The 20,044-nt window shown below is 41.3% G+C and overlaps 1 protein-coding gene across 1 annotated transcript in view; it reads right to left on the bottom strand.

Annotated features, from left to right (window-relative positions):
* SVEP1 (sushi, von Willebrand factor type A, EGF and pentraxin domain containing 1) overlaps nt 1-20,044 on the bottom strand; it is a 154,551-nt gene that overhangs the window by 68,935 nt on the left and 65,572 nt on the right. Inside the window, exons 14-21 of the mRNA XM_087716154.1 lie at nt 13,607-13,715; nt 12,704-12,895; nt 12,245-12,478; nt 11,472-11,633; nt 9,053-9,214; nt 7,687-7,848; nt 5,328-5,419; nt 1,645-1,741 (exon numbers count right to left, since the gene is read on the bottom strand). Of these exons, the coding sequence (XP_087572280.1) occupies nt 1,645-1,741; nt 5,328-5,419; nt 7,687-7,848; nt 9,053-9,214; nt 11,472-11,633; nt 12,245-12,478; nt 12,704-12,895; nt 13,607-13,715 (1,210 nt within the window). The remainder of the gene's footprint in view (nt 1-1,644; nt 1,742-5,327; nt 5,420-7,686; nt 7,849-9,052; nt 9,215-11,471; nt 11,634-12,244; nt 12,479-12,703; nt 12,896-13,606; nt 13,716-20,044) is intronic.

Raw genomic sequence — 20,044 nt, 5'->3', positions numbered from 1 at the left:
ATTAAATATTCTAATTGATCTGAATACTAAAACAAAATTGAGTTTATGATAAAACAGACCAATCCACCAGTGATGCTAGGTTACATTTTAAAAATCATGTTTTTTCCTCTGCTTTTCCTCTGTAAATGTGTAATTTTTGGTGAAAACTAAACTCAGTGAAATTTGTATCCATCTCTATTGTTGAATTTTTCACACGGAGAACAATGTGGTTAAACCCACACTTGCCTCTCATTTTATTGTTAAATGCGTAGACTGCCAAAAAGGACTGCCAAATCTAATTCAGCACCAAGAAATATATCTGGATGTACAAAGATTCAGACATAGACATTTAAGGACCAAATGTCTAAAATCTGTCCTGACAAATCTGTTTGCTTTCCTTTGTATTTGTTTTCTTTTCAGCCCTCAATTTCTCCCGGTTCCATGCAGATAGCTCTTTACTGTAAAAAAAATCCACCCATTTATTTCCAGCTAACTTTTGCAGTATTCAAGGTCTATGTGACCTTTTACTGATACATTTTAAACAGAAATTGAAATATTTTGCTAAACTGTTATGTCTCCTGCAAAAGGCATAGATAGATTCTGTCCTGTTTTACTCATTCTTAATGTATGAGTACAGATCAAATTAATAATTCCATATACTTTTATTAGATTTTAAGCAGGGTTTGCAAGGACTCATTATTTGAATATGTACAGGATCCACATATACTAAGAACTGAGGGGGTGAGTTTCACTATTTCCACTATTGTTAAGTTACAAAATTTTTGAAGGATCCATGAAAGCTATCAGTCTAAAGAAAAAATATTCAGAGAGGCTAGTATAATTAGTGATATATAGTTTTAACAACTGCAAAATTCATATTTAATATAAATGATGCTAACCTGCTTAGCCCAACAAAAATTGTTCATTTATAATGAAACAGGGTGAAAGAAGACTAACAGCTGCAAAGTACATAAAATGATATTAAAATAATAATATGGCAATGAAAAAATATAATTAAACGAAGGGGAAAAATCAGATACGTATTGCTACAAAACAGAAGTTAAAAAGAAAGCCTTTGGAGCAGTAACAAGAAGTCAACAAATCTCTTTAAAAATTTCTTTTATTCACAGAAGACCTTGTGAAAGACTATTTCATGTAGCCAGAGACATCCAATATATTTATAGGATACCTCCCAAACTTTTTATTTGAGGTTTTTTTTAGGCTACAACTAACATTTTGTTCTTTCACAATTTTTAGGCTCTCGTCCTTCATATGAAAACAGTGGGCCTGCTTTTCAAGAAATGTTTCTACTGTGTTTCCCAGAAAATAAGACAGGGTTATTTTTTTTCTTATCTTCTTTTGACCCCCGAAATAAGTACTTGGCCTCATTTTTGGGGAGTTCTTATTATTTTTGAGGTGCAGGAGGCAGCAAACATGGTCACCTTGTGGCTACTGCTGTGTTGCAATATTTTCAGGGAGGGCTTATTTTGGGGGGAGGGCTTATTTTAGCACACGTGCTCAAAAGCCTGATTGGTCTTATTTTTAGGGAAACAGGGTATTCCTTGTTTGAATATTAATGGAACACTTCTTAAATTTTTTTTTTTCAAAAGGCAATATACCTGTCGAAGCATGATGTTTAGGGAGGATTGCAACCGTATTACTTACCTGCATATCCTGGTGGGCATATGCAAATATAACCACTTCCAACCTGTTTGCAAGTTCCACTGTTATGGCATGGTTGCAGGAAACATTCATGGAATATCTGTTGTCAATGGAAGAAAAGACAAAGCAAAAATATAGGTGAATTGAATTGAATTTATTGCATTTATATGCCGCCCTTTTCCCCAAAGGGGACTCAGGGCGGCTCACAATCCAAGTCAGGGAAGGGGGTACAGATAAGGGATAAAAAAGACGAACAAAACAATACACAATTTAAAAGCACACAACAACCATACCATTCGAGGAGGGGGGGCAAAAGCTCTTTAGCCCCAGGCCTGTCGGAACAGCCAGGTTTTAAGGGCTTTGCGGAAGGCCTGGAGGGTGGTGAGGGTTCGAATCTCCACGGGGAGCTCGTTCCAGAGGGTCGGAGCAGCCACAGAGAAGGCTCTCCTCCGGGTAGTCACCAATCGGCATTGGCCGGCGGATGGAATTCGGAGGAGGCCTAATCTGTGGGATCTAATCGGTCTATTGGAGGTAATTGGCAGCAGGCGGTCTCTCAAGAAAACATTACCTGTTCAATAGCAAGTTACAGTTAAGACTTCCTATCCGATCTCTAGATGTCAAGTCTTATTAGATGTTGTAAATGCACCATGGTCTCAAATACTGTGCGGTGAAAATAAAATGGTGGTGGGAAGGAATGTAACACTATGTTAAATTTCTTGAATCAAATACAGGTAATCGAAATTTACAACCATGTAGTTTGTAGTTTTTTTTATGTAGTTTTATTAGAATTTGTAGGCCGCCCTTTTCCCTGAGGGGACTCAGGGCGGCTCACATAAAACTAGGAAAGGGGGGGATACAGACAACAAAATAGAGACATATACTAAAAATAGTAGGCAACATCCATACAACATTCGGGAGGGGCAACTATCCTTATCCCCAGGCCTGACGGGCGAGCCAGTTCTTCAGGGCTGTGCGGAAGGCTTGGACGGTGGAGAGGGTACGAATCTCCACAGGGAGCTCGTTCCAAAGGGCCGGGGCTACTGCTGAGAAGGCCCTCCTCCTTGTGGTTGCCAGCCGACACTGGCTGGCCGATGGGATACGGAGGAGGCCTAATCTATGTGATCTTATTGGTCGCAGGGATGTAATTGGCAGAAGGCGGTCTCTCAAGTATCCAGATCCACTGCCATGTAGGGCTTTATGGGTGATTAATAGCACCTTGAAGCGCATCCGGAGATCGACAGGTAGCCAGCGCAGCTCGCGGAGGATAGGTGTTATGCGGGTGAATCGAGGTACACCCGCAATCACTCGCGCGGCTGCGTTCTGCACTAGCTGAAGTCGCCGGATGCTCTTCAAGGGCAGCCCCATGTAGAGCACATTGCAGTATTCCAGCCTGGAGATCACTAGGGCCCGAGTGACTGTTGTGAGCGCCTCCCGATTCAGGTAGGGTCGCAACTGGCGCACCAGGCGAACCTGGGCGAATGCCCCCCTGGTCACAGCCGTCAGGTGGTGGTCAAATGACAGCTGCGGATCCAGGAGGACTCCCAAGTTGCGAACCCTCTCTGAGGGGTATACAATTTGACCCCCCAGCCTGAGTGATGGTATACTAGTCAGATCTTTGGGAGGAAAACACAACAGCCACTCGGTCTTTTCTGGGTTGAGCACAAGCTTGTTAGCCCTCATCCAGCCCATAACGGCCTCAAGACCCCGGCTCATCACATCTACCGCTTCATTGAGTTGGCACGGGGCGGACAGATACAATTGAGTATCGTCCGCATATTGATGGTATCTAATCCCGTGCCTGCGGATGATCTCTCCCAGCGGTTTCATGTAGATGTTGAATAGTAGGGGGGATAAGACCGAACCCTGAGGCACCCCATAATTTAGGGGCCTAGGGGACGATCTCTGCCCCCCCACTAACACCGACTGCGACCTGTCCGAGAGGTAGGAGGAGAACCACCGTAGCACGGTGCCTCCCACTCCCACCTCCCGCAGTCGTCGCAGAAGGATACCATGGTCGACGGTATCGAAAGCCGCTGAGAGGTCAAGGAGGACCAGGATGGAGGAATGTCCTTCATCTCTGGCTCTCCAGAGATCATCCATCAATGCGACCAAAGCGGTTTCTGTGCTGTAGCCGGGTCTGAAGCCTGACTGGAAGGGGTCTAGGTAGTCTGCTTCCTCCAAGGACCGTTGGAGCTGGAAGGCCACCACCTTCTCAACAACCTTCCCCAGGAAGGGAAGGTTGGAGACAGGGCGATAACTATTAAGGACAGCTGGATCCAAAGATGGTTTCTTTAGGAGGGGTCTCACCACCGCCGCTTTCAGTGCGGCGGGGAAGTTCCCCTCCCGAAGGGAGGCGGTCACAACCGCCTGGATCCAGCCTCGTGTCACCTCACTGCAGTTCGTGACTAGCCATGAGGGACACGGATCCAGAACACAGGTGACGGATCCAGAACACAGGTGTGTTTAATGACTGTTAGAATGGCACTGAAAAAAGTGACTTACAACCAGTCCTTGCACTTACGACATTGACAGCATTCCCGTGGTCATGTAATCAAAATTCAGGAGTGTCAGACCTTTTATATTTGGGCCTTCAGGCCTGCCACATTTTCTACTGTGGTAAAATGGGAGGGGGGTTATATGGCGTATGGGTGATATATAGTCAAAATAACATTCTTTTCTCAGAGAGTCAAGGCCACCTTCCCCTGCAGCTGCGATGGTGTGACTGGGAGGCATCTCCAGTTTTGGATGGTGCCTGATTGGATCATGTGATGGATATGTGGGTGTTGGGCAGGGACTTGAACTTTCCTTTGGGTGGAGAAAACCTGGAAACTTTCAGATTCGGATTTTCCCAGATGTGCCAATATGACATCTCTAATAAAATGGAGCTTTGAGGAAACTCAACTCTCAGAGTCTTCTTTCATTGGGGGTATTACTTGGAATCCTGACAGGGAGCTTAGTAACTGGCATGTATTTACGATTATCACAGCATGCTGGAGTCATGTGATCACCCAGCAATGGAAATTCTTGTGGTCATAAATCAAGGACTACCGTTGGCCTGTGCGGAAGCAGATAGGCTCACTCTTGAACTTAAAAATAAAGGGGAATCAGAATATTTTGAAGTCTGGAACAGATTTTATTATTGGTATAAGACAAGGTGACAAGACTGGAACAAACTGTATGTATTGTGATTGGACAGAAGGATAGACAATGTATTAAGTAGGCTAATTGTTAGTGGTTGAGACTAGCTGTATATAATGTGAATGTATGGTCACTTCAACTTCACTGCATTGTTTTAAATGTAAAAATAATAAAAATATATTCAAAAATCAATCAATCAATCAATCAGGGACTACCCTTATGAGATCACCAGCATTTGCAGGGGATGGAGAGGGATGAAGATAACATTAGCACAGGATCTACCCCTTGTCTGCATGCATCAAGCCATTGCGCCCATACCAAAGAGGGTTGGGATTTGCAGTGCAATGCCAGGATCCCTCTTTCACCATTCCAAAAAAGTAGTGGGCTGCCATAGACACTGGTGCATAGGATACAAATGAAATTGAGAACATGAGGGGCAGCAGCCATTTAGCTTTCAAACCCATCATTTTCAATGGTCCCCCTCCCCCCAGCTTTCTACTTTCTCTGTAATTGAAATCACTCTGGGAAATCACGACGGCTGTTCTTGCCTGGCTGCTGACTTTGGGGTCCTTGCTGATATTTTCTGGAGCAACTGGAAGCACCACACTCTCCTCCGCTGCAGAAAAAGTAGAGCCAAAACCTAAATGGGATTGACATGAAATCAACTGTAAAATAATCCCACTGATGAAATCCTCTAAATCATGATTCTAATACCTTAAATGTTATGATATCTGAAAAGGAATATAGCTGCTGAGTATATACTGTACAGAGAGAGATCTAACCATATCCATTTAAAGCAGAAGTATCAAAATATGTTATATTTCTTCAGATGGACTCCAGTTTCTACTATTGAGGAGACACTGAACTCTTTCTGTCACATATTCTATCATGATCAGAATCAGTTTGGTTCTTCAGCATTATTACTATAAAATCTGAGTATTTTAACTGCCAGCATACTCCATCCATTCAAACTCAGTTCAGATCTTGTGCTAACCAGGAGATCTGGCAGTGATAGTGTAAGAACCCTTAGTTAAGAAAAGGTAGTTAAATTCAGGAACAGAATAATTTTCTGCTCATTCCTCATCAAGGTGTAGAACTGGCTATCAGGATTGTAACAATAGAGGTGTAACCATAAGACCCACACTATCCCATGCTCCTATACCCTTGCCTAATTTTATACATTAAATCACCTACATTGAACTCATTCATATATATGTATGTATGTGTGTGTATATATATATGTATGTTGTATTTTTGCTGATAAATAAATAAAGGGAGACTAGTATAGATCTATTTCAAGCTATTTAGCTCTCATCAGCTAGCCACACCCTCACTGGGATTCGAACCTGTAAGGGTATGGCTAGCTGATGAGAGCTAAATAGCTTGAAATAGATCTATACTAGTCTCCCTTTATTTATTTATCAGCAAAAATACAACACAAATGTACAAAAGGCAACAGTAAAAATATTGGGCTTCTGTCATGATGGACTCTTGTGACGAGTCGATTGACAGATAATGGAAGCAGTTAGCTTCCTCCCATAATTGGGGCATACCAGGGGTTGTGACAATATATATACATACATACATACATACACACACACACACATATACATACATACATATACATACATACATACATACATACATACATACATATATATGTGTGTGTGTTGTATTTGTGCTGATAAATAAATAAAGGGAGACTAGTATAGATCTATTTCAAGCTATTTAGCTCTCATCAGCTAGCCATACCCTTACTGGGAATCGAACCTGTGCTGTATTGCATCTTAGGCAGATGTGTTAACCACTAAGCCACAGAGTTCGACTCCTTATCAGCCAAGCCAGGGTGAAAGGTATCTATTTAGAGTTACAGCCCCGGGTATGCCCAAATATGGAATGGAAGTAGCATACCGGGGGTTGTAACACACTCTCCCTCTCTCTCTCTCTCTCTCTCTCTCTCTCTCTCTCTCTAGATAGATAGATAGATAGATAGATAGATAGATAGAGAGAGTTACAACCCCCGGTATGCTGTCTTCCTCCCAAATATGTGTGTATGTATATGTGCATATATATATATATATATATATATATATATATATATATATACACATATACACACACACACACATATATACATACATACACATACACACACACATACATATATACATACATACATATATATATATATATACACACACACACACATACACACATACATATATATGTATATATTTCAGTTCAATGTAGGTAATTTAATGTATAAACTTTTTGTGTGCTTATATGTGTGCATACGTGTGTGTGTGTGTGTCAGTGGTGGATTTCAGATGGCATTACTGCCAGTTCGCTCATGCACACACTTTGTATGTGTGCGCAAGCTAGATGTGTGTTATGCACGCAAGGTCAATGGGAATTGTTCTGCGCATGCGCAGAACTAAAAAAAAAAAAGATGGTGGCAATGGCAGCGACCGGGGAACCAGTTTGGAGGTGTGGCCAGCTTGGGTCACTGTCCCAACTGGCATTCCATTACTGGTTTGGCCGAACCGGTAGGAACCCACCTCTGGTGTGTGGGTGTGTGTGTATCATCTTTTCCTAGAAGATTGGTGTGTAAGACCATGAAAAGAATTGTACAGGATTCATCTGAGAGATAGGGCTGTTAATCATAGGATGGGTCTGCCTCTCCCAAAGTAATATTGTGATATAAAAAGGCTGTTCTATTCAGTGAGATCCCTTTCCTTGTCATTTTTGTTCCATGTGAACTGTGTAATTGTATCTTGACAGCTGTTTCCTGTCTATAGTCTCTTAGCAAAGGTGCAACCCTATTTTAAGCACGAGGCAGCCATTTGTAAATACATGAAGAGTCAAGCTCTTCTGACTATTAGGTTTATTGCTGAGAATATAACCTACTTGAGCAGTCTGCTATAGATCTGGCTCCAATGATTGTCGTTGTTCCATAAAATGGGCAAGATAAGCAATAGGACTTTCCTGGATCAGGTTGGTAATAGTCCCTGGGACAAGGATGACACGGCATTAAACCAGAACGTGAGAATTCTCCAGTTGGGCAAGGAACTGCAAAGCACACAACAGAATCTTCTTTTATGTGCTGATATATCATTTTAACATTGCTTTACAAAACAGAAAAGACCCGTTTCAATCAATGGAAAGCTTTGGATGGATGGGAATCATATCCCTCAACCGAGTGGATTTAAATGTTCCACACCCAGATTATTGTACCAAATCTCTGTCATCTAGATAACGTTTCCCAAATTCCAATCTTATATGCATACGTTTACTCAGAAATGTCACTAGGTTTGCAACACAGTGCAAGATTAACTTAAAATGAAATCACCAGGTCATATAAAAAGAGAATTAAACAAGTATCCATTTGTACTCTGGGAATTCCAAATTTCTTATCTTACAGCCACAATCTTAAATTTTCAGAAGGTCAAAATATCAGAAAAAGAATGGACATGCTTTTCAATGTTTTGCATATCTTTAAGTTACAAACAATGACCCCAAAAATGCTTTTTCCAAAAGGCGATTGGACTTTCTTGGGTTTCTTTTTTTAGTTTGAAAACATTTCATTTCTCATCCAAGAAGTTTTCTCAGTTCTCCTTCTTCAATGAGAATTGAAACATTTTCAAAGGAAAAAAACCCAAGAAAGTCCAGTTGCCATTTGGAAAAAGATCCTTTGGGACCACCATGACCTGGATGATTGAGAATCTCCATAGACATATGACCCCAAAACAGCACCAAATGTCAAATACTTGATATTTGCCAAATAATATGGCCTGTTGGTTTATTTGTTAGATTCATATCCTACTTTTCCTCATATTTCTAATTCTGCACTGGCAACAGAAACAGATTTATTTCTCAGAGGACAAGCAAAACTATTTTCAAGTTTAGCCAGAAAGTAATTTTGTTTCCCCCCGTGTTTATATTATGCAAGAAACAAATAAAAGCACTAATAACATATGGAAATAATCTGCTATTGTTACCAGTGCACTGTTGGAAACTAAAAACTAATACTTGCTAACATAAACAAGTACTGTCTAAACAGAGGTCTCAGGAGGTTGTTTCTTTAAAGTATGGCTACAGTTCAAATCCTTTGTGCAGAAAATTAAGGTCCACTAGATAAATAAGATAGACTACAGATATAATGCATGCTACTACTTAAAAATATTTCAGTTATGCAGGGATCAGGGAAGGGAAGTGATAGATAATGCATGGTATTTAGCAACATGCTGTTTCCTGGAATCTAGATATCACAAACCTCCACATGCTGATATATCCACAGCTCCTCTTTTGACTGTTGACATATTTTCTGGACAAGAAAGGCAGTTCTTAGATCCAGTGGTGGGCTGATATTTGCCAAAGGGACATGATTCACAGATCTCAAGGCCATTTGGAGAAGAGGTTCCCGGCTTGCACTGAGCTGAGTATACGAGAACAGTACAACCTAATTAAAAATCTCTAATTTAAAAAAATGCTTATCAATTCCAAGCAGCTGAAAAATAAGAGCAAAAATAAACCCCGCGATCCAATGCAGAACAACAGCATCTGCACTGAGTTGTAACTGGTGACTTAGAAGCCTTGAGCAAGCTAAGTGTATTAGCCAGGCATGAAATCCTCTTACCTTTGCTACCGGTTCGGAACTGGGAGCTCGCATACAGCACTTCTGAGCATGCACAAAAACTTCTTGCATGCACAGAGCGTCCGTGATGAGGTCTGGGCAGGTGGGCGGAGCCTCCCACTGTCACCACTACAGGTTCGCCTGAACCGGTGCGAACCGGCAAAATACTACCTCTGGTATTAGCTTGCAAAATACAATTTGTAAAGAGGATCTGCCACAAATATGGATATGTTTATTGCAGAAGCTCGGTGTTTTGTTTGGAATATTCCATTGAAACCATAAACTACTCTACCATAAAAATGAGAAGTACAGAGAATAAAGAAGCTTTTTTTGATTATTGACATTCTGTTATAATAAAACTGATATATTAGCTCCACTGAAAAGACCACATAATTACTGAGACAAAAGAACAACAAAATAATATAAATTATAAAAACTGTGAAAAGCATGCAAATTATTATTAGGATCTTATTGTAATTATTTTAGTCTGTCATTCTAACTTCCTGATTGAGTAATTTCTTTCATATTTGAAGCTGTTGTGTTTCAACTGCTATTTTTATTGTCCTTAACTGTTTTGGAAACCATTTCTGTAAAAAAAAACAAATTATTTATTTAAACAAAAGTATTTATGCCGGAACACTGATTCTAATGCGATTTATCAGAACCACAGTAAAAGAATTGCTTTCATTTCCATTGCAGCTTTCTTTTCCAGAAATTGTCAATCTATTTACTACTAATGATGTTTTCCTCTACTTGATAATATCTGATATACTGCTTCGACTTTGTATTCAGAGAAATTGGATAATTGTTACAAGGGCATTTTACTCTCTGTAGCCTACAGGTAGACCTCAACTTATTATTGTTATTGAGAGTAGAATTTCTTTTGCTAAGCAAGGCAATTGTTAAATCAATTGTGCCCAATTTTACAACTTTTCTTGCCACTGTTGTTAAGCGAATCATTGTAGTTCAATGATTCATCCAGTCGTTAAGCAAATTTGGCTTCCCCCATTGACTTTGCTTGTCAGAAACCAGCCGGAAGGTCCAAATTGTGACCACATGACCCCAGAATGCTGTAACTGTTGTCAATACATGCCATTTGCCAAGTACCCAAATTTTGATTATGTGACCGTGAGAATGCTAAGATGGTCATAAGTGCAAGGACTGGTTATAAGTCCTTTTTTCAGTGCCGCTGTAATTTTAAATGCCACTAAACAAATAGTGGTAAGTTGAGGACTACCTGTATAACTTCTTGAAAAAGAAATTATCTTGCTGGCTACTTTTAGGAAAAAACCAGATTAGATGCAGTGATCAGACCCATCTCTCTCCCTCCCTCCCTCCCTCTCTCACACACGCACACAGAGTGAAGATTGAAGATTGAATTGCTTTGCTTCTTTGAAACCTTATAGCTATTCAATTTGCAAATGAACTGGGGGGGGGGGTGGAGGGTGGAATGGAGTGCTGAGAAGTTGTCCACAGATCCTGAGAGCCTAAAAACCATCAAGGTCAGAACTGCAGATGCTTGAGGAGGTGGTGGACTGTTCCCATAACAAAAGGATGTCTCATAATTGGACAATGTGATCACCCAGAGGTGGGGAGAAAGGGAAGCTATTGTTTAACGAGGCAAGTATTTGCACAGAAAACTAGAGAGGGTTTTGATTCTTCAGTACCATAATGGTATATCCAATAAAGCTTTACTTTTCACGTTTCAAAGCTCCCAAGAGTGTTTACTTATTTGGGTGCACTAGTCAGACGGTTGACACACACGTCTTTCTAAAAAGTTGTGATATTTTATAAACAGAGTTTTTTTTATAAAAACAGAATATTCTTTAATGTAAATTTAACTTTTGCTTCCAAACATCTAGAATAAACATAATTTAAATAAGCATTAACATTTGTTTGCATATTTAAATAAAAAAATACTGGTTCCCTCAATAGCTAAATAAATAAATATTATATGCAGGATCCAATTAGGTCAGTCACTGGGACTAGAGGTTTTGTCTTCTGAGCTTTCGAACTTCGCCTTCATTCATGAAATATTATATGATTGCAAATTTCCTACCTTTGCATTCTGACATGCTTCTGGAATGGAGATATTCAGTATAAGTGTTAGATGGACAATTTTTACATTCTAGCTGTCCTTCCTCATCTTGATATGATCCGATCCAGCAACTTTCACATGCATGATGTTCCAGAGAATAGTAAGTACCCAAAGGACAGTTAACTGGAATTTAATTAGATAAAATATGAATAAAATGTTGGGTGTGGAACAATGATGGTTTAACATATATTCTGACCCAATTCTCAAACTGCAGATGGCAATGTAATCTGTATCTGTATTATCACAGACACAGTTCATACGTGTGCAAAAATTATATGAGGTACATGATTGATTGAACAGATAATTGCAGATTAACTGAAAATGTGTTAAAATAGTCATAACTGCTGAAATCCAAATAGTAGTGTGCTACTGATGAAATACTTCTATGGGTGAAGGAGAAAGAAGCCACTCTTCTTCCTTCATGACCAGAGCTATTCTGGAGGATTTGTGGAACTTCATGCAGTACAAGAATGTATTAGTATCATAGAAAAACATGTTCCCACACCTCCCCCATCCTGCTGAAGGAAGCCTTCTCTAAGAGGTAGGAAATTAGCTGAGTAGCCAAACGTTTCCGAAGTGAAAATAAATAAGATAGCATTAACAGCGAATTTAAGATTGACATTATATGATTCTTTTGATTCTTCCTTGAAAGTTGACATATGCAATAATTCCAAGATGATAGCCTTTTAAACATATTAACTTAAATTAAATTAACTGAGATTAAAATTACCTACCACACATTCGCCCCCGTAGAACAGAGCCCGGTTTGCAGAAAAGAAAAGCTTTTTCAGCTTCTAGAGAATTGATGTCAGCTATAAGCAACTCAGAAGACAACTGAAAAGAATACATGGGATGCTTGTTGAGAGTTCTTTTCAATCTATTTGTGATCCTCTCTAGTGTTTTTAGCAGGCGCTGCTGGTTTTCTGCTTCCAGAGAATCATTGCGTTTGTCAGGCAGTGGTACAGTAGCTATGATTAAAAAACAATCATCTTATGTAAAAGACAGAGGCATTACAAAGTTAATTAGCATAATGCTCTTTAGAAGCATGCAGAAGAATAGAAAAATTCTTCAACCTGTGAAGTGTTCAACATAATTCCTATGAATGTTCTATTTACAAAACACTCAAAAAACGCTCCATTTTAAAAAGGTGTACTCCATATTCCTAAATAATAAAAAGACAAATGTTTTCATACCAGTGATATTAAAAATTAACTTTATTTTGTGGTCTGACATGGGCGTATTTATTTTTTTGTGTCTTTTGACCCGGGAGTTTGCCACATCCACAGAATCAGATGGTAATTTAGGTAGTTGCTCTTCAGAATCTACTTCAACAAAATCATCGTAAGAGTAATCCAGCCGATTTATGGCACCCCAGCCACCAGGACCTGTTGGTAATAGAGAGGGAGAGAGAGAAAAAAAGAAATATCCCACAAGAAACAAGTAACATTTATGAATGGTAACAAGCTGTTCAAGCACAATTACATTTTTTAGGAGAAGAGAGATAAAGTATGAATGAATGAAATAGAGACCTGACACTGCTGTTTCTAGGGAAGGAAACATAGGGGGAAGGTAGTGGAGAAATAAATGATGGAATGAGGTGTTAATGGTTTATTCTTTTTTTCCTGGCCATTTTTCTATTTTTTGTCTTCTAATGTGCTTACCTGGGTTTACCAGGAGCACTGGTCTGACTCAGTTCATACAGGCAGTCCACAGGTTACAACAGTTCACTTAATGACTGCTCAAAGTTACAACAATAATGAAAAAAGGGACTTTTGACCATTTTTCAGTTACGACCTATGTAGCATCCCCATGATCATGTGATCAAATGCTTGGCAACTTGGCTCATACTTATGACCATTGCTGTGTCCCAAGGTCATGTGATCCTCTTTTGCCATCTTCTGACAAGTCAATGGGGAAGTCAGATTCATTTAATAACTTGGTTACGAAGTCATCAACTGCAGCGATTCACCTAACGACTGTCTCATTTCGCAACATAAATTTTGGGCTCAACTATGGTCAGAATTGCTATAGGAGACAAGCTAAATATTTCTTTCTTCAGAACTTATAGATGATAAAGGGCAAGTCACTTCACTTACCAATTGCAAAGCCATTTTCATAGTCGTAATTATATTCTAAGCAATGTTTCTGTGGCAGATCCTCAAACCTGCAGTCAATGTCATCAACGTCATTGCAAAAAGATGGAACCTATAAAACCAGGAAAGAGCAGTAACAAAAATAATTAGTTTACCACCGAATGACACTGTACAATTTGGCTTAACTCCCTTTCTTGCCTCATACAATACACACACTTGGAATACTGCATTCAATTTTGGTCGCCACGATGTAGAAAAGATGTGGAGACTCTAAAAAGAGTGCAGAGAAGAGCAATAAAGATGATTAGGGGACTGGAGGCTAAAACATATGAGGAACGGTTGCAGGAATTGGGTATGACTAGTTTAATGAAAAGAAGGACTAGGGGAGACATGATAGCAGTGTTCCAATATCTCAGGGGTTGCCACAAAGAAGAGGGAGTCAAACTATTTTCCAAGGCACCTAAGTGTAGAACAAGAAGCAATGGGTGGAAACTAATCAAAGAGAGAAGCAACTTAGAACTGAGGAGAAATTTCCTGACAGTTAGAACAATTAATCAGTGGAACAATTTGCCTCCAGAAGTTGTGAATGCCCCAACATTGGAAGTCTTTAAGAAGATGTTGGACAGCCATTTGTCTGAAACGGTATAGGGTTTCCTGCCTAGGCAGGGGGTTGGACTAGAAGACCTCCAAGGTCCCTTCCAACTCTGCTATTGTATTGTGTTGGTATTGTATACATCTAATTTCTAGCTTGGAGGATTAGAAAGATGCCTTCTCTTTCTCTTCCCTGATTTGGTTTTCCTTGTGACTGTGTGCTCTGCCTATTTTGGCAGAAGGCAGAGCTGACACCCAGGAACCTCTAGGACCGTGACGGTGAACCTATGGCATGCGTGAGCCCTCTCTGCAGCCACACAAGCTGTCACCCCAGCTCAGCTCCGCTGTGCATGTGCGTATGATTCCCACTGGTTAGTTAATTTTGGGGTTTCTGCCACACATGCACGGGGGGTGGGGGTGCATGCAGGAGATGCGCACGCATGCGGGGGGCACACACAGGGGGATGTGTGAACATTGGGGGCCATGCAGGGGGCAGGGCACATGCAGGGGGTCGTGCATGCATGCGGGGGGGCGCACAAGGGTGTGTGTCGCACATTGCATTATTGGTGTACATGTGCATGCTTTCGACACTCGCTGCCAAAAAGGTTAGCCATCACTGCTCTAGGATTTCCTCCTTTGTCCATTGTTGCTTCAGAAAGCTAAGTGCAATAATCTGATACCCAAAACAGCCACATCTCTATCTTCAGACTGATGCTAAAATATATGGCAAAAGCTTTGGGTTTTTCTACGCCTTCCTCATCTCCAGGGTTTATTTTTTATTTTTTTAAAAATAAAATGTTACCACATTTTTTGTGATTCTCTAGTTGGCATAGTAAGATTACAAGTAGTTCTTAGCTGTATAAAGAATTCTGCCCAATTTTACAACCATTTTTGTCATGGCTGTGAAGCAGCTGTTAAATGAATCAAATGGTTGTTAAGCACATCCAGCTTACCCCACTGACTTTGCTTGTTAGAGGCTGAGATTGGGGCGGGAGGAGGGTGGTCACAAATGGTGATCGCATGACCCCTGAGATGCTGCAACGTCATAAATACATGGTGGTTGCCAAGCAACTGAATTTTGATCATGTGACCTTGGGAGATGCTGCAATGATTCCTAAGTGTAAAGACTGGCCATATTTTCAGTGCCTGTGTGGCTTCAAATGGTTGCTAAATGAATGGTTGTAAGTAGAGGACTTCCTATACACAATAATTTTAACTTTTCTCATGGAAAAATATATACTGGCTTTCTATATATCCATTTATTTATTTAAACAATTTTTATGGCTATCTATCTTGTGGCTATGCCACGACTGGCAGTGGCGCAATGGTTACAATGCAGTACTGCAGCTACTTCTGCTGATTGCCGTCTGCCAGCAGTTTGGCAGGTCAAATCTCACCAGGCTCAAGATTGACTCAGCCTTCCATCCTTCCAAGGTCAGTAAAATGAGAACCCAGATTGTTGAGGGCAAAATGCTGACTCTGTAAACTGCTTATAGAGGGCTAGTCTACAGAAGTCTAAGTGATATTGCTGTTGCTATCTCATATAGTGATCTTGGGCACCTCACAACAACCAGTAAAAACAGAATAAAAACCATAGTTGTTCCTCCAGGTGCCAGACTAACCAAACTATTAACCTCCTGACTCAAACCCAACCTTGCTCAACATTGGAGAAGCTAGGTGTTCATGGCCTTCCGGAAGGGTAAAAGAGTAGGGACCCCTCAAATCTGTACAGGTAATCCTCAACTTACAACCATAATTGAGACCCAAATTTCTGTTGCTCAACGAGATAGTTGTTACGTTAATTTTGCAACTCATTTTATGACCTTCCTTGCCACAGTGATTAAGGGAATCACTGCAGTTGTTAAGTTAGTAACAGGGTTGTTACAAGGATCTGGCTTCCCCACTGACTTGCTTGTCAGAAAGTCGCAAAAGGAAATCACATGATCCCAGGACATGACTGCAACCATCATAAATATGAGTCAATTGCCAAGCATATGAATTTTGATAATGTGACCATGGGGATTCTGCAATGGTCATAAGTGTGAAAATGGTCATGTCACATTTTTTCAGTGTTGTTGTAACTTCGAAGGTGACTAAACAAATTCTTGTAAGTCAAGGACTATTTATACTTCTATATGTTAGTTAAAAACACAACTTTCCTTACAGTAGGTACAAAAAATTCAAAAAGAGATACAAGATTACAAGAGAGAGAGATAAAAAGTTGATTAAAAAGTTGATAAATGATGCAATTTCAAGGAGACTAAGAGATGATGGATAAGGAGAAAATATATTAATAAAATGGGTAAACATACATAGGCAAATAGTAGTATATATAATGGCAGACAATATATAATTACTAAAACCCCAATAAGTTGAGAGCAGTCGGTGGGAATTTAGGATTAGGTAATTTAATTACATTATATTTAATTTAGTATTAATAATGTGTTAAAGTATATTGTGAATTTAAAATAGTAATTGTGGGGATTTTGAGATATGCTTCTGGAATTGAATAAATATTGTTAATAAATTGGTGTTATTAGTAACCCTACACATTTAGAATATTCAGGCTGTGGGGGAATAATGAGTAATTTTAAAAATATTACATGATACTATTTAGCAGAGGATAAATATAGGACACAAAGAAATGTAATTTATGTTTATTTGAATTATTGGAAAAATGATAAAGGGTTATGGAAATAGACCAATATTGTTGAAGTTGGAAGATTAGAATTATGCATACTTATGTGTATTATTATCATTAATGATATATAAAAAAAGATTTGACTCAGTCGATGTACTGTCCACAAATGTCCGTGTCTATACTGGAAAAAATAAAAAAAATATTATAAAAAACCCACAACTTTCCTGCCATTTGTCTAATTTAGATTGTCTAACTCACTTCTGAAATAGATATACTTGTTTCAATAGCCTTTACAAACTGTAAGGCGATAAAAGAATGTTTGACTAGGAAAAATAGTACATAATTCAAGTAACACGAATTATTACATCCAGCAGTTCTCTGTTTAAATTAGTAACAGATTATTTAACTCTTTAATCAGAGACATATTTTTTTACTGAGTGGTCTACCAAGGTGTAGGTGGGGGTTGGTCTGCCCTAGACGTGGGCAATCAGAAGGGTACTGCTTAAGACCCAAGGAGGCTAATGGTGGGTATGAAATTAGGTTGCACAATCAGCTGTTTGGATTTTGGCAGAGGTATAGCAGAGACAGAAGTGAAGAAAAATATGCTTTCAATTAATTTTAAATCTTGAAAACTTTCTGGATAATCTTGTGAAGTTTTCTTGGAAGCATTTTTTTAGAATTGTCTTGCCAGTTCTTTCTTCTTATGGCTGACAGAAATGATTGGCTCAAGATCACTCAATTAGCATTGTGGCTAAAGAGGACTAAAACTCAAGAGTCTCCAGTCACTGCACCAACCTGGTTTTCAGCAATGAAGGGCAAAGGTTGCTAAAATATCCTTTACAGTTTTCAAATACCGTATATACTCGAGTATAAGCCGAGTTTTTCAGCCCACTTTTTGGGCTGAAAAAAGCCGCCTCGGCTTATACTCGAGTCTACAACTGGATCCGGCAGTGCTGTTGCCTGTTGGAGGAGGAGGAGGCGAACCAGCCTGCCATCGCCAGCCACCGCCAGCCCCGCCGCTCTTCCCGCTCCCTTCCAAGCCCCACAGTCCAGCGGACGGAGCAGAAACAGCCCCGGGGCTTCGCTGCCGCTCCCCGCATTTTCTGCATGGGGATCCCTTGGAGAGGTGATTCTAGCCTGCCATCGCTGGCCACCGCCAGCCCTGCCGCTCTTCACGAACCCTTCCAAGCCCCACAGTCCAGCGGACGGAGCAGAAACAGCCCCGGGGCTTCGCTGCCGCTCCCCGCATTTTTTGCACGGGGATCCCTTGGAGAGGGGATTCTAGCCTGCCATCGCTGGCCACCGCCAGCCCCGCCGAGAAGAAACCTCACTGATGCAATCCATGAGAAAAATATACAAACAACATCAATAGTATAAAGCAGTGGTCCCCAACCCCCGGTCCGCTTTGGTAGCCACCCGCCCGGCCGCCTTGGTAGCCCGTGGAGACGGAGCGCGTTCGGTTAGCCGCTACCTGGGGGCGCCGTCCCCATGACGTCACCGCGGAGTCCTCGCCTCCTTCCCTGGCGAGACTTTCTCCCCGCCAGCCAATCAGAGGCCAGTCCCCGGGCAAACGGGGACAAGTTGCTGGCCGGTCGAAGCAGAAGCGGGAGATTGGAGGGGGGGGAGAGAGAGCGAGAGCGAGCGCTGGGCGGGTGGCAGCGCGTTCCACAGCGGACTAGGCGCGCCGCGGGCTGCCAACCCCCCCCCCCACACACACGTACACACACTGCCTCTCTGGCAATTGGCTGCCCAGGAAGGGAGCGGGGAGCTTTCACAGATAGGAACGTGATGGGGTTTGTTTTCTTCCCCCACTCCTGAGCCCCTTTTTTTTCTTGCTTGCCTTCTGGGGTCTCCGCCGTGGAGCAGCCGAGGTCAGATGGGGAGGCGGAGAGAGAGAGAGAGATGGGCGGGTGGCAGCTGTCTGTGAAACATCTTCCCCTCCCCACCTCCTGGGCAGCCAATTGCCAGAGAGGCACGGTGGGGGTGGTGGGGGTGGTGGGGGTGGAAGGAAATAAAAAGAGAAGTTGCCCTTTCATTTTGCAATCTCTCTCTACGACCTTGTTTCATTCTCTTCCCTTTTGTTTCGTCCTCATTTCTCAATCTCAGCAACTTTAACACTTTTGGACTTCAACTCCCCAAATTGCCCAGCCAGCTAGAATAGATAGATAGATGGTGGATAGGTGATTGATAGATAGAGAGGGATGGATGGATGGATAAATAGATAAATAGATAGATAGATGATAGATAGATAGAGGATATATACACATACACGCATACACACATACATACACAGAGAGAGACAGAGACAGAGACAGACATGGATGGATATACTATAAAGAATAATCCAAACTCCTTGGATGTTCTGGGCACCTTTTTCCCACCTGGGCCTATTCACAGATGCCACTTCGGAATCTTTCTCAGGTTCCCTGACTCCTGTTTGGGCACACTCCCTAATCTGGTTCAGTGGTCTTCAACTCCCCCCCCCCACAATGAATGGGAAGACACTCCCCCCTCCATCCCCAAATCCTGAATGCCTTTGCCAACTGGAAGGAATGGTGGCTGAGAAGCAGAGTTACAGGGATTCCTTGGGAGAAAATGGCACATTTTTGGTTCTTTTCACCTCATTTTATTCCGTCCAGAAAATGCGGGGAGCGGCAGCGAATCCCTGGGGCTGTTTCTGCTCCGTCCGCTGGACTGTGGGGCTTGGAAGGGTTCGGGAAGAGCGGTGGGGCTGGCGGTGGCAGGCGATGGCAGGCTGGTTCGCCTCCTCCTCCTCCAACAGCACTGCCGGATATCCGTCCAACGCTGCGGGGGCGCCAGCGGGAGCTTTGGCGGCTTCACCTCAGCCGCAGCGCTGGGCAGCAAATGTGCTGGTGCTGTTGGAGGAGGAGGAGGCGGCGGCACCTGAGGACAGGACAAGAAGCAATGGAAACTTGTCAGAAGGAGACTCAAGCTGGAAATAAGGAGAAATCTGACAGTAAGAACAATTAAAATCCTAGGAAAATGTCCTTTCATGAAAAATTACTTTTTCAGTTAACTCTGCCTGACATTAGTTGGGCGAACAGAAATATTAGTTGGCCAATTCTAAAAGGGAGCACCAGAAAGAACTTAAAATATTTTTTAAGAGAGCTGGGTTTTTCATTTATATTATATGTATGAACAGAATTAACACAAATTGCAGATACCAATCAAACATAAAGAAAAAAAGG

Source organism: Thamnophis sirtalis, unplaced genomic scaffold (genome assembly GCF_051295495.1).
Source record: "Thamnophis sirtalis isolate CommonGarterSnake01/CBP01778 unplaced genomic scaffold, rThaSir2_p1.2 scaffold_5, whole genome shotgun sequence".
Taxonomy (NCBI): Eukaryota; Metazoa; Chordata; class Lepidosauria; order Squamata; family Natricidae; genus Thamnophis; species Thamnophis sirtalis.
This window is presented reverse-complemented; position numbering and strand designations above follow the sequence as displayed.